At 34.0% G+C, this 12,705-nt stretch overlaps 1 protein-coding gene across 3 annotated transcripts in view; it reads right to left on the bottom strand.

Moving 5' to 3' along the window:
• Nucleotides 1-1,641: 1,641 nt before the first annotated feature.
• Nucleotides 1,642-12,705, bottom strand: part of KATNBL1 (katanin regulatory subunit B1 like 1) — a 37,619-nt gene continuing 26,555 nt past the window's right edge. For 2 of the 3 annotated variants that reach the window (XM_080809008.1, XM_080809009.1), the window contains 7 exons: nucleotides 11,249-11,528; nucleotides 6,591-6,709; nucleotides 5,624-5,674; nucleotides 5,450-5,539; nucleotides 5,043-5,132; nucleotides 4,132-4,225; nucleotides 1,642-2,630 (listed from right to left, as the gene is read on the bottom strand). In XM_080809008.1, the coding sequence (XP_080665134.1) occupies nucleotides 2,598-2,630; nucleotides 4,132-4,225; nucleotides 5,043-5,132; nucleotides 5,450-5,539; nucleotides 5,624-5,674; nucleotides 6,591-6,709; nucleotides 11,249-11,528 (757 nt within the window). In that variant the 3' untranslated portion in view covers nucleotides 1,642-2,597. The remainder of the gene's footprint in view (nucleotides 2,631-4,131; nucleotides 4,226-5,042; nucleotides 5,133-5,449; nucleotides 5,540-5,623; nucleotides 5,675-6,590; nucleotides 6,710-11,248; nucleotides 11,529-12,705) is intronic. The other variant, XM_080809010.1, reaches the window with a different exon arrangement.

Here is a 12,705-nt window from a genome sequence, read left to right as displayed (position 1 = left end):
AAGAGGTAAAAAGGCATAGAGATGTTGGGTAGTCCCTCAGTTCTGGATATTGCTTAGCAGCGCAATATCAAATGAGCAATGACAGACAGCAACTGTCCTAATCTAGGTCAGTACAACAGCCAAAATACTTTGTAAACTCTTTCTTTGGCTCTTTCTGGAGATCAAATCAACACTGTTCTGATTAAACAGCATGCGAGGAACTTAATAGCAACCAAAGTGTTCAACAATATTTACTTATCTAATATCTTTTATCAAAAAATCGTACTAAAAATAATACTAATCATAACTCATAACTGAGAAAAGTAGGTACTAACGTAAACTGCAAAGGCCAAGAACAGAAATTAGGAGTTGTGTGATACTGAATAGTATATGTGAGCTAAAGACTCTGCTGCCTTGTATAGCACCAAGTATACTTTCCTTTAATAAACCCAAACTTAGGCACAAGAACTCAGTGTTAATAGGATTTCACCTTTTCTTACTATGTTTTATTTGTATTTGTACCTAATTTTTACTGAAACTTAATTTTTGGAAATTTAATTTTTAAAAGATACTATTTAGAAAATGGTCTTACCCAGAGAAAATTATAGTGACACATATTTTAGATATTACATTGTTTAATTTAAATATTAGATTAAAAGTCTATAGTATCACATATACCAATTATTTAAGCTGTCTTTCCATTTGAGATGAAAGGCTTATGCTAAGCTATACTCATCACCTTCCCTGTGACTAAGAGCTGAACTGTGAGATATATACCTACGAGAAGTGGCAATCTGTAGCTATGAAGAGTTCTGTGTATGTGTGTAAAGTTAATGGACCTATAAAAGGATTGAACTCCTATCCTTAGCCGCATTAGCACCATGCTCCAACTGAGTTAACTGGTTCAAAGTGATAGATAAGACAGTGATAACTAAAGAAATAGGAACAAAGAAAGGTTCTATTTCGTCATCTTAAGGTTTCACAGAGATGATGCAGGTTTACTATTCAAATTCCCACCTCCTGAAAAACAACTTCTTAAATAACTCAACTCTCAAATCACAGAAATGCAGTAATCTTAAATTATTCTAAAGACTGAAGAAAAGAACCAATTATAAAAATTGATGTTCGCTGTGAGGAATACATAGCTATATAAAATATAGCTACACAAAAAATAGAACTCAGTGAAAGATAACATTTTTAAAGCAAAAAAGTTGCTTGGGATTCACATCAGTAGTGGCTAACTGGATAAATGCTAAAGATTTACATTCAAGTGCTTGTAGGATTACTGGAGACAAATTCAATTACTAAAAATCTTTACTCAGATGCCTCTCAGGGTTATAAAGATGAGATGATGCACAAACCATCAACAGTGGTATTTTGAATCCCTATCACTTTCAAGATAAGATATGCAGCTGTTAAGACATTCCAGAAGTGGGTTCATTGACACTAAAAATGGTATTAAAAAAAAAAGACCTCAGACAGTCTGCTGGCATTTCATACCAACCATTGGAGGAGGTAGTAATGTAAAGTGTTGGAATTTAGAACACAAGGTCAGCACTAACTGTAAACAGTTCTAAAGCACTGTATGTAATTCTTTAAAACATAAGTAGTGAAAAAGAATTAGAACTGATATAAAAGCAGAATTTAAAAAAGCAAAAAATAGAAATATTTAGTGAATTTACTCAAATGAAGAAAGCTTAAATGATACAGAACTGAAAATATTAGGATTCTATATACAATAAAAAGTGAATATAAATTAGCCAACTCCATGGACATTTCTAGTTAAGCATTCATAGAAATACATATTCACCTTTTTCTTTTATATAGTAATAACACATACATACATGACACAATGATTCTGGCAAAAAGAAAAATCAGAGATAGTAAAAATATTCTCAAGTTTTAAAAATGGTATGGAATAGTTTTAACAAGAACATTTTACATGAGTGGAAACCCCTGATTTAATTCCATGATCTTATCATGCCAGAAGCATGGTTGCTTTTAATTTTTTTAAACAGATATTGGTATCATATGCATTGGCTTATTAATAATTAAGGCATTTTGTATACACAGTATCTCAGTGTGGACAAATTTTTAGTATTGATTATTTGCTATGACATTTTAAACTTGCAAAGTCTTTTCAAAATAAGAAAATAGCTGCACACGTTTAAGTGTTTTCTTATAAAACACAATCTTCACAAAAGTCACGATGATTGGTTTTTGTGATTCCTAGTAATAAGTCCTGTCTTCTTTCTGACATAGTATAAATTATATTCTTATGCAGGACTGCATTAAGACCCAGTAGTTCTTAAACAATGTTACCAAATAACCATATAAATCCCAAATGCAGCAAAGGCGAACAATCTTCATAGTGCATTTTCACCTCTTTGAAGTTGAAGCTGCTCCTTTTGGATATTTTTCCACTTCAATGTGAAGTAGATTGCTAGGGTTTCATTAGTGGTTTCATATGTGGCTTTTTAAAGTAAAAAAAAAAAAAAAAAAGGGTTTTGATCTCTTCCACAGTTCACAGTTCTCAGGTGAGACTTTCTTTTTTTTTTTTGGAAATCTAGTCTGGGGACTTTTTGAATAATCAAATGCTCTTTAGTAGATGAAGTCTCTCAATGCAACTGTAATAAATAAGCATCTACATCCTTAGAAAACAAAACAAAAAACATTTCATTAGCTGGTACAATAAATACACACATGCACACACCATTTTCTTCTCCCTTTTTATCATTTAATTTGCTTTAGCTTCCTTGTGATCTTCTGAGAGTAAAAAATGTATCGTACTAAACTTTTTTAGCTGCGTTTAGCACGGTGTCTAGCAGATGGCACATGCTCAATAAATGTTTGTTAGGTGCTGAGTGAATGTTCTGGTTCCTATGATCAAACAACTCTGCTTTTATAGCTAAGCAAAATCATTAAATCATTCCCATCAATTCCTTTAGTGCTGTATACACTCTAGCCCAGCCTGAGGACAGCCTTTCTGATTTCTACCCTGGAAAAATTGCAATTGAGGGCTTAACCCTGTAAACGAGGTTTAATCACAATTTAAGAAACTTCACAGAACTTTTGAAATCACTCAATACCGTCTTCAATAATAAATACGGTATCTAGAGTCATAATCAAAATAAAGTTTCCCTCTTTATAAAATATTGTAATTGAAAGCAAATTTCTAAGGAGACAATATATTTTCAGTACCACTAACAAGAATGCATGGTACCTCCAGAACAAGGTGATATATCATACATACTCTATATTCATTTTCTATCAATTTTTACTTCATTTCCCCCTCACTATTGAAAGAACAACTAAAACGACAACAAAAAACTGGGAAATTGATAATTGTTCATAAGATTTTAATCATTAAGAATTCTACAGAGTAAAATTATGTAAGTGGTCACATACTTGTTTGATACATCATTTTTGCTTCTTTTCTTGAAGGTATCCAAGGAGAATTTCACAACTAAGTCCACAATACAATACCTCTTACTTAGAATACTGTATATTTTAAACTAAAGAATGCTTGTATATTTCTGATTAATGACCAATTATGATAGCAGTATGCCCAGTAAAAAGGTGCAAATATTTTTTAATAGTGATTTTTTCCCTCTGCAATTATATTTAAACTACCAATGTTTTCTGGAGTTTAAATATTAAAATCCAAACTAGCAATATATCTTTTAAGAGCTAAGAAAATAAAGAACAATGTCAAATTCATACTGTGATCTGAACATTTACTGTCCCAAAAGCATGACATTAGCAAAAGCCAAGTGAAAAATAATATCCTGAAAGTATTTGTTACGTTCCTCACCCCTTGCTTTCCGAGTGTCACTCTTTTTGGATGCCTTCTTAACCTTTTCTCTAACTGGAGCTAGTTCATTAAATTCCCTCTAGCACATCACTTCCACAGTTGCACCTGAAACACATTCAATGGCTAATTCCTGTGTTCCTTGCCAAAATCATATTCATATCCAGAGGACCTTAAACATTTGTAAATATGAAACTGATTTTAGGTTTTATTAGAATAGTACTGTATTGGACATTTGAAAGACTTCATGTATAAATGCATAATACTAATATATTATTTCTAATATTCAATTAAGCTTAAATAGATATTTTAAGCATTACTTTTTAAGTTAACTTTTTTACCTTGGCTATATTACCAGTATATCCTGGAACCAAAGTAAGATGGTTTTCTTGTTCCCATAATCCACTTAATTGTTGTTTTAAAATCCGAATATTTCTATGAGAAAAGAAAAAAGAATGCAAATATAAGAACACGGACTTTGTAAATAGCACTTAATGAACACAGTTTTAAATTTTCAAGTATTTATCAAGAGAAATTGTACCATTTGAAATGAAGCAACTCTTTAAAATACTATTTGTCAATCACAGAAATTAAAGATGACTTATTTGTTAAAGTAGGAAAGAAAACTAGGCATTTGGAGCAGCATTTGGACAACCTGGTCTTGGGTGTGAAGTGGGAAATTTTTGAGAGCCTAGAGAGAAAATTTTTAAGACTGTTGGGAGATATTTTTTTGCAGCTTCATGATAATCTGATTCATCTGGTAGAATACCCACATATTTTTACATCAAGGCAATATTCAAATTATGATGATTATAGTATAATTTTTAGAATTATGATCATCCACATTGGATTCTCAGGTTAATGTTTACGTAGTCAAAAGACCTATAGGATACAGGATGCTTCCATCCCTGTTCCTCAATACTTAACCCACCAAAAGCCATCTCTTTTTTCCTCCCTTACTCATTGTAACAGGTATGAAGGTTAAACCACTGTTGTGCTTTTTCTTCCTAAAACGAAGTATAAGATTCTGCCAGAAAAAGAGATAGAGGGGGTTACTGGACTCTGGAATTAAACTTCCATATATAATTTTCACACGTGAACACTATTTCAATTAAATATTTCTCTGAAAATGAAGAAAATAAATTTTTATTTAATGATGATCATGGAATAGAATTATAACCTAGCTTAGTCAAACCACTTTCCTGAAAAAAATATTTTATTAGACTGAATTTATTTTTAAAAATACACTCACCCATCATTTATAATTTCTGTTTTGGATGACAGTTCAGACCACCACCTTTTTATGACTGCTTGAAGCCAGTTTAAACCAACTATTATATATCTGAAATGACATTTTGTTATTCAAGTGTTTTCACCCAAAAGCCTTTACACAAAAGACACACTCTGCCCCCACCTCAAAAAGCAAATATTCACATTGATTTTTCCCATTTTGGTACTTTAAAAAGCTGTAGTTTATTTAAGTTGTTTATAGATGCTTTGGTAATTACTCTTTAATCAGTTCATATTCTTTTCTTAATTGGGCTATATGCTCCTTGGAAACAGAAACCATGCATGTCTCATGACAGGCACTCACAAGCAACAAAATCAAGGATGTTGAAAGAGAAAAATGAATTGAGAGCCACATTAGTTAGCACTTACTCTTCAAACTTGCTTTTAAGTAAGGACTTTACTAGAGGCAACAAATCTACACAGCAGCCAAGTGAGATGTATTGTTTTTCTTCCTGTAAACTAAAATAAAAACTAAGTTGTAAAAATAAGAACAAGTCATTTGTCCTTCTTTAAACTTACTTTTTTTCTGAAAAATATTTTTACCTATTGGTGAGCACAGGAAGGCAATCCACAACAACTCCAAGGTCTTCTATCCTGTGGGTACAAAACTGCTTAAAGTGCTGATTTCCTTATTTATAACCTTCACACTGCTTTTGAGAAATTTACTCATTCAGCAAATAATCTGAGTCTCTACGATGAGCCAGGTGCTGGGGATGCAGCAGTAAACAAAGAGACAGTACTTGTATTTCAGAGTGTATGTGGGGATCTGGTGTGGAAGAAGGCAGAGACAGATAACAAGCAAAATATACAGAGCAAGTTGACGGTAGTAAGTGGTATGGAAAAAAATATAACAGGAGAGACAGGGAGTGAAGAAATATGTATTTTTAAACAAGGTGGTCAGGGAAAGCCTCATTAAGATAATATTAGAGAACTGGGATGCCTGGTTGGCTCAGAAGGTTAAGCATCTGACTCTAGATTTTGATTTTGATTTCAGGAACATGAGATCTAGCCGTGTGTGGGGCTCTGAGCAAAGAGCGTGCTCGAAGACTCTTTCCCTCCCCCTCTGCCTGCTTGCCACCCCCATTCCCCACGCTCCCCACCTGCCCTCTCTCTCAAGGGGGGAAAAGAAAAAGATGATGTTTGAGAAGAGACTTGAATATACTGAGGAAAGCCATGCTTAAAATTTTGACTCAAAGGGGATTTTTAAAAGGTTATTTCTCCCAAACTGGTATCTCTTAGTTTTACATATAAGGATCCTAGAGAAGGTAATAGCTTTGTTCAATATGATGAAACAGACAGTTTTCTGTATTTTGGCTACTCTTAGACTGATGATAAATGTAATTTAAACTATATTGTTGCAAAAAAAAAAAAAAACAACTATATTGTTGCTACTGAAGCTAAATATAGGGAGTCTAGAATTTTAGCCGGTATAACACATAAAAAAAGAGGCACTTCAAGACAAAACATGGAAATTACTTAACTGAACAAAAGCATAAAAGGTCACACTTACCTCACCAAATAAGCTACAAGTTCACTTATACTTCTCTTTCTCCAGAATGTTAAAGCTACGTTCAATCTCAAATTCCTGCTGAACAAAACCTGTGCCATTGTTTCATGGTCCTGAGAAACCTGAAAGGCAGTAATCTACTTTGTTAAAAAACACACTGAAACATGACATGAAACCATTTTTTTCCAATTAAATTATTCTGGTAGACATGTTTTAAAATTATGCAGAGGTGACTCCTTTTACTGACCCCAAAAAAGGAATGTTGCAGTTGAACATAGTAAACAAATGATCTGAATACATTTAGGACATGTTTATTTACTTATTTTTAAAAATATTTTATTTATTTATTTGACAGAGAGAAATAGCAAGAGCAGGAACACAAACAGGAGGAATGGGAGAGGGAGAAACAGGCTTCCCGATGAGCAGGGAGCCTCATGTAGGGCTCAATCCCACAACCCTGGGATCATGACCTGAGCCGAAGGCAGACGTTTAAAGACTGAGCCACCCAGGCACCCAGGACTTGTTTACTTTGTTTGTTTGTTTAAAGATTATTTATTTATTTATCTGACAGGGAGAGAGAGACAACGAGAGCAGGAATACAAGCAGGGGGAGTGGGAGAGAGAGCAGGTTTCCCACTGAGCAGAGAGCCCAATGTGGGACTCTATCCCAAGACCTTGGGATCATGACCTTAGCAGAAGGCAGACGCTTAACCAACGGAGCCACCCAGGTCCCCAGCACTTGTTTATTTTTTTATCAGTACTTTTTATTTGTTACCATTTTCTTTTAAAATCTCAATAATTTGTAAAATAAATTATTTGTAACTCACCTACAAACCTAGGATTTAATTTATTTTGTGGATTAAAGGCAAAGGTAAATATATACTGAATAACATGGGAAGGGAACCACAAAAATTCAGTTCTATGACCAGTATTTAAATTCATTCAGTCATTTTTTAATATAATAAGGTAAAATGTTCCTATTGTAAAAAGCTCAAATAGCACAGAACTGTATCAAAGAAAAAGTGAATAATCTCTATCTGCCCAGATAAAACCTAGTAATACTTCTCAGAAGTAATCAAAGTTAACAGACTGGTATGCATCTTTCCAAATCATTTCTAGACAGACAAATTATAGAATCAAAATTAAAATATTATAATAGCTGTGTTTTTTAAAACCTTATTTTTTACTTATATATTATAAAGATTTTAATGTCAAAGCATAGATCAACCTCATAATCAAAAAATAATTATATAGTCTCCAGTTGTTATATACTAAATTTATATACTAAAAATTTATTTAGATTGATTCTGGTTTTTCCCTATTAAAACTATTCATCAGTGAACATCCTTATGTATGTAAATATGTACACTTATACATACATTTTGGTAAGATTAATTTTAGCACAACTAAATTTTAGAACAACTACATCCATTTTTTAAAATAACAGACTAAGGTTTAATTCACATACCATAAAACTTTACCACTTAAAATGTATAATTTGGTAGTTTTTAGTGTATCTGTGGATTGTACAACCATCACCACAATCAATTTTAAAATCAACATTTTCATCACCCCTAAGAGAAACCCTGAATTCCATTCTCCCTTCTTTCCAGCCCCTGGCAACCATTAATCTACTTTTTGTCTCTATGACTTTACCTAGTCTAGACAGTTCATATAAACTTAATGATCCGATATGTGGCTTTTTTGATGTGTCTTCTTTCATACAGCATAATGTTTTCAAGGTTTATACATAATGTAGCATATACTGGTATTGCACCCCTTTATAATGGCCAAATAATATTCCACTATATGAATATATGACATTTTATTTATCCATACATCAGGTGAAGGACATTTGGAATGTTTCCACTTTGGGCTATTATGAATGTTATGAACATCTATTTATAAGTGTTTGTGTGGACATATGTTTTCACTTCTCTTGGGTATATATATACATAGGCATAGAACTGCTGGGTCAAAAGGTGATGTGTATTTGAATTTTGACAAGATAATGTTACCACTTTTAGATTTAGGTTTTTAGAGCAGAAACTAGTGAGTCAGTAAAAAAAGGTATGAAATAATAAAAGATAAGGAGCTCCTGGGTGGCACAGTTGGTTAAGTGACCAACTCTTGGTTTTGGTACAGGTTATGATATCGGGATCGTGAGATCAAGCTCTGTGTTGGGCTACACAGCGCAGAGTCTGCTTAAGACTCTCTCTCCCTCTGTTCTTCCCCACTGCATGCACATGAGCACTCTCTCTCAAAATACATAAATCTTAAAAAAAAAAGAAAAATCAATAAACTTATTGTCTTGTTAGGGAAGGTTTGTGCAAGTGCAAAGTAATCAAAATGAGAGCAAGTAAAAGGGGGACCTTGAAAAAAATGACTCACCATGGCACTAATTCAAATGTACAACTGAAGCTTTTTTTGGTTGTTTTAAAGGTATTTGCACTCAGAATGTTTGTTCCCTCAATTCAACTGACAAACCAACCTAGGTCCCAATCTAGGCCAGATTTCTGGGTTATATAATTGTATGTTCTTTTTCTTCAGGGTATGTAGTTTCTTTGATTATTTGATTAGTGTTGGGCCTCGTCACTTCTCTAACTACATTAAAGTAGGAGCAGTGCCTGTTTTTCATCTACCAATGTAATTCCTCAGAGCCTGCAGAATGCATTACAGAGTTGGGAGCCCTCAAAAAGTATCTGTGAATGAATTAGCATGACAGTGATTCTCTTTAACACTAAGTCTGGTTACCATCCTATTCTCTAGGATCCATGTTAATTCACTATTAAGTCAAATAGTCCCTGATTCCTTTTTTTTTTTTTTTAAGATTTTATTTATTTACTTTAGAGAGAGAGAGCAAGCATACACATATGCATAGGGAAGGGAAGAAGGGAAGGGAGAGGAAACGGGGAAAGAATCCCAAGCGGACTCCTCCCTGAGCCTGGAGCCCTACCCATGACTCAATCTTATGACCCTGAGATCACGACCTGAGTGGTAACAAAAAATCAGACACTTAAGTGACTGAGCCACCCAGTGCCCCCCTACTTCCTTTCTTCTCACAGATTCTATATGCACTTCCTTCACTTCACCTGGAATTACTTTCTATTACTCCAGGATCTTATTTTTACAAGAAAGAACATATTCACTGGCAAATACAATTTTCTTTTGCATCATTTTATTATGGTTTTACTTAATAACATTTAAATTTCCATCTTTCTTTCATCTTACTCATAATTATTATCCTAAACATGATGCTCATTTTCATTCACCTATGCACTATGACCATTTTAATTAAAACAAATTTTGGCGGGGGGTGGGGTGCCTGGGTGGCTCAGTTGTTAAGCTTCTGCCTTCAGCTCAGGTCATGATCCCAGCGTCCTGGGATCAAGTGCCACATGAGGCTCCCTGCTTGGCGGGAAGCCTGCTTCTCCTTCTCCCACTCCCCCTGCTTGAGTTCCCTCTCTCACTGTGTCTCTTTCTGGCAAATAAATAAATAAAATCTTTAAAAAAAATTTTTTTTTTCTGGGGTGCCTGGGTGGCTCAAGTTGATTAAGCTTCAGACTCTTGGTTTCTGCTCAGGTCATGATCTCAGTTCGTGACATGGAGCTCGGCTCCATGTGGGGCTCGGCACTCAGCCAGGAATCCACCTGAGAGTCTCTCTTCCTCTCCCTTCGCCTCTCCCTCGTTTGTACATGTGCACTCTCTTAATAAATAAATCTTTAAAAAAAAATTTTCTGTTTGTATGCCATAGAAAATGTTTTTCAAGCTGTCATGCCAGATAGAAACAATACTAGGTTTAGCAAATCATAGTAAAAGAAATTAACATTATGTATCCATCAAAAAATTGTAGAAGGATTATTTAATTACATGGAAAAAACCCCAAGTTTATTAAACATAAAAATCAAGTAATCAAGCAACATGTACAATATGAAGAGAAAAGATATGTCAAAAATTTAAACTGTTATTTCCAAATGTTGAGATTATGAATAATTTTTTCCTTTAGGTTCATTTTCTACAACATATATAATATGTAATAATAATGATTATAAACTCATGTTTCTAAACTATTTCTTCAAATGATCATTTTTTTTTAATTTTTGAGGTGTTATATCATAAAACTCTCCAACCGAAAGTATGTAATACGATTTCTAATAAATTTACAGAATTATACAACCATCATTACAATCCAGTTTTAGAATATTTCTTTCAAACCTGCCCCCCCCAATTCCCTTGAGCCTGTTCAAACAACTAATTTCACCTGAGCTAGAAGAACAGCAAACCTCAGCAGGTTTGCCTGAACAAAGTTTCCAATGGCAATTCCGAAAGTCAAGAAAAACATTTGTTCCTGGATAACTGGCTTTGGTGGTCTACTTTTTAGTGCAGATTTCTTCTTTTCCTTTCCTTTAAATTTCTGCTGGCCAACTTGCCATTCTGAATATTTATAGCAGTTTGTCAACCATTTCATTCCATCTCAGATATCACTAACTCAGTGAAATGGAGTAACTATTGATTCAAATTTGGTTAATCTAGAAAACTGTCTCAGGGAATTAGAATCACTCAGTCTGAATTCAACAGGCAATGAATGACTCTGCTAGCAGAATATGACAAAAGAGCGAGTAGTATAACAGGATTAAAATTAAGTTCATTTAAATGACTCACCTCAGAAAAAAACCCACTATATTTTGATGATGGGCTTTCTGTTTGTGAAGAACCAGAATCACTGGAGTTAATCAAATATGTTCGACTATCATGGCGTAATTTTTCAGGCAGGTGACCTGCACAAGCCAGTTCATTTTCTTTATTTGCCATGTCACAGCCCCCACTTCTAGGGGACTGTTTTTTTCTGTAACAAGGATTTGGAAAAGGATGATGCACTTTTTTTCTGCGATAGATCACCTTACGTAGTTTATCTGGGCTTTTCACAGCTTGTCCAACTGTTCTGTAAGAAGAATTGATTTGCTTAAATGAAAAAGAACTACATGAAAACCTTTACAACTTTTTAAGCAGAAAGATTTAATAGGCCACATTTTGTGATCACAATCCATTAAAATTAGAAGTAAATTAAATTTTAAAAATGTTAACTCTTAGGGGCACCTGGGTGGCTCAGTGGGTTAAAGCCTCTGCCTTCGGCTCGGGTCATGATCCCAGGGTCTTGGGATTGAGCCCCACATCGGGCTTTCTGCTTGGCGGGGAGCCTGCTTCCTCCTCTCTCTCTCTGCCTGCCTCTCTGCCTACTTGTAATCTCTGTCAAATAAATTAAAAAAAAAAAATCTTAAAAATGTTAACTCTTAGATCATAGAGGAAAACAAAAAGGAAAAAATTACAAATCATCTGGATACTTTATACTAAATTAAACCAAGAAGCATAACTAGATTTTTTAAAAAATGAAATATATTTGAATTGCGCAAATATGAGTATACACTATATATTTTAGAGATTTTTTTATTTTTTCATTTGAAAGAGACAAAGAAAGGGAGCAAGAGCATGAGTAGGGAGAGGGTTTGAGGGAGAGGAAGCAGCAGATTCCCCACTAAGCAGGGTGCTTGCTGCAGGGCTTGATCCCAGGACCCCAGGATCATGCCTGAGCCCAAGGCAAATGCTTGACCAAGCCACCCAGGTGTCCCAAGAATACTTATTTTTAAACTTAAGTATATTTAATTTGTTTACAGAAGATAAAACACAACAGAGCAAACCTCACAGTTTCATATGGTGATTCTCAAATGTTTTGGCCTCAGAATACCTTGTAACTCTTAAAAATTGAGGTTTCAAAATAATTTTTTTATGTGGGCATTATCTACTGATATTTACTGTATCACTCAGGAAACTTACTGATTCTTTTAAGAAAAAATAACCTTATTACATAATAACATCGAATATTTTGCCCAAAAAACCCCGTTTTCCAAAATAAAATATAGTAAGAAGAATGGCACCATTTTTTACATTTGCACAAAATCTCTAATATTTAGTTAAGACAGCTGGATTCTCATATCTGTTTCTGCATTCAATCCACTATCAAATATCATGTAGCCCCTGGAAAACTCTATTTGTAAGAGTGAAAATGAGGAAGGTGAATTAATGTTATTGTTATGAATATTGTCTTGACCTCATAAACTACC

Source organism: Martes martes (assembly GCF_963455335.1).
Source record: "Martes martes genome assembly, chromosome: 7".
Lineage (NCBI taxonomy): Eukaryota > Metazoa > Chordata > Mammalia > Carnivora > Mustelidae > Martes > Martes martes.
This window is presented reverse-complemented; position numbering and strand designations above follow the sequence as displayed.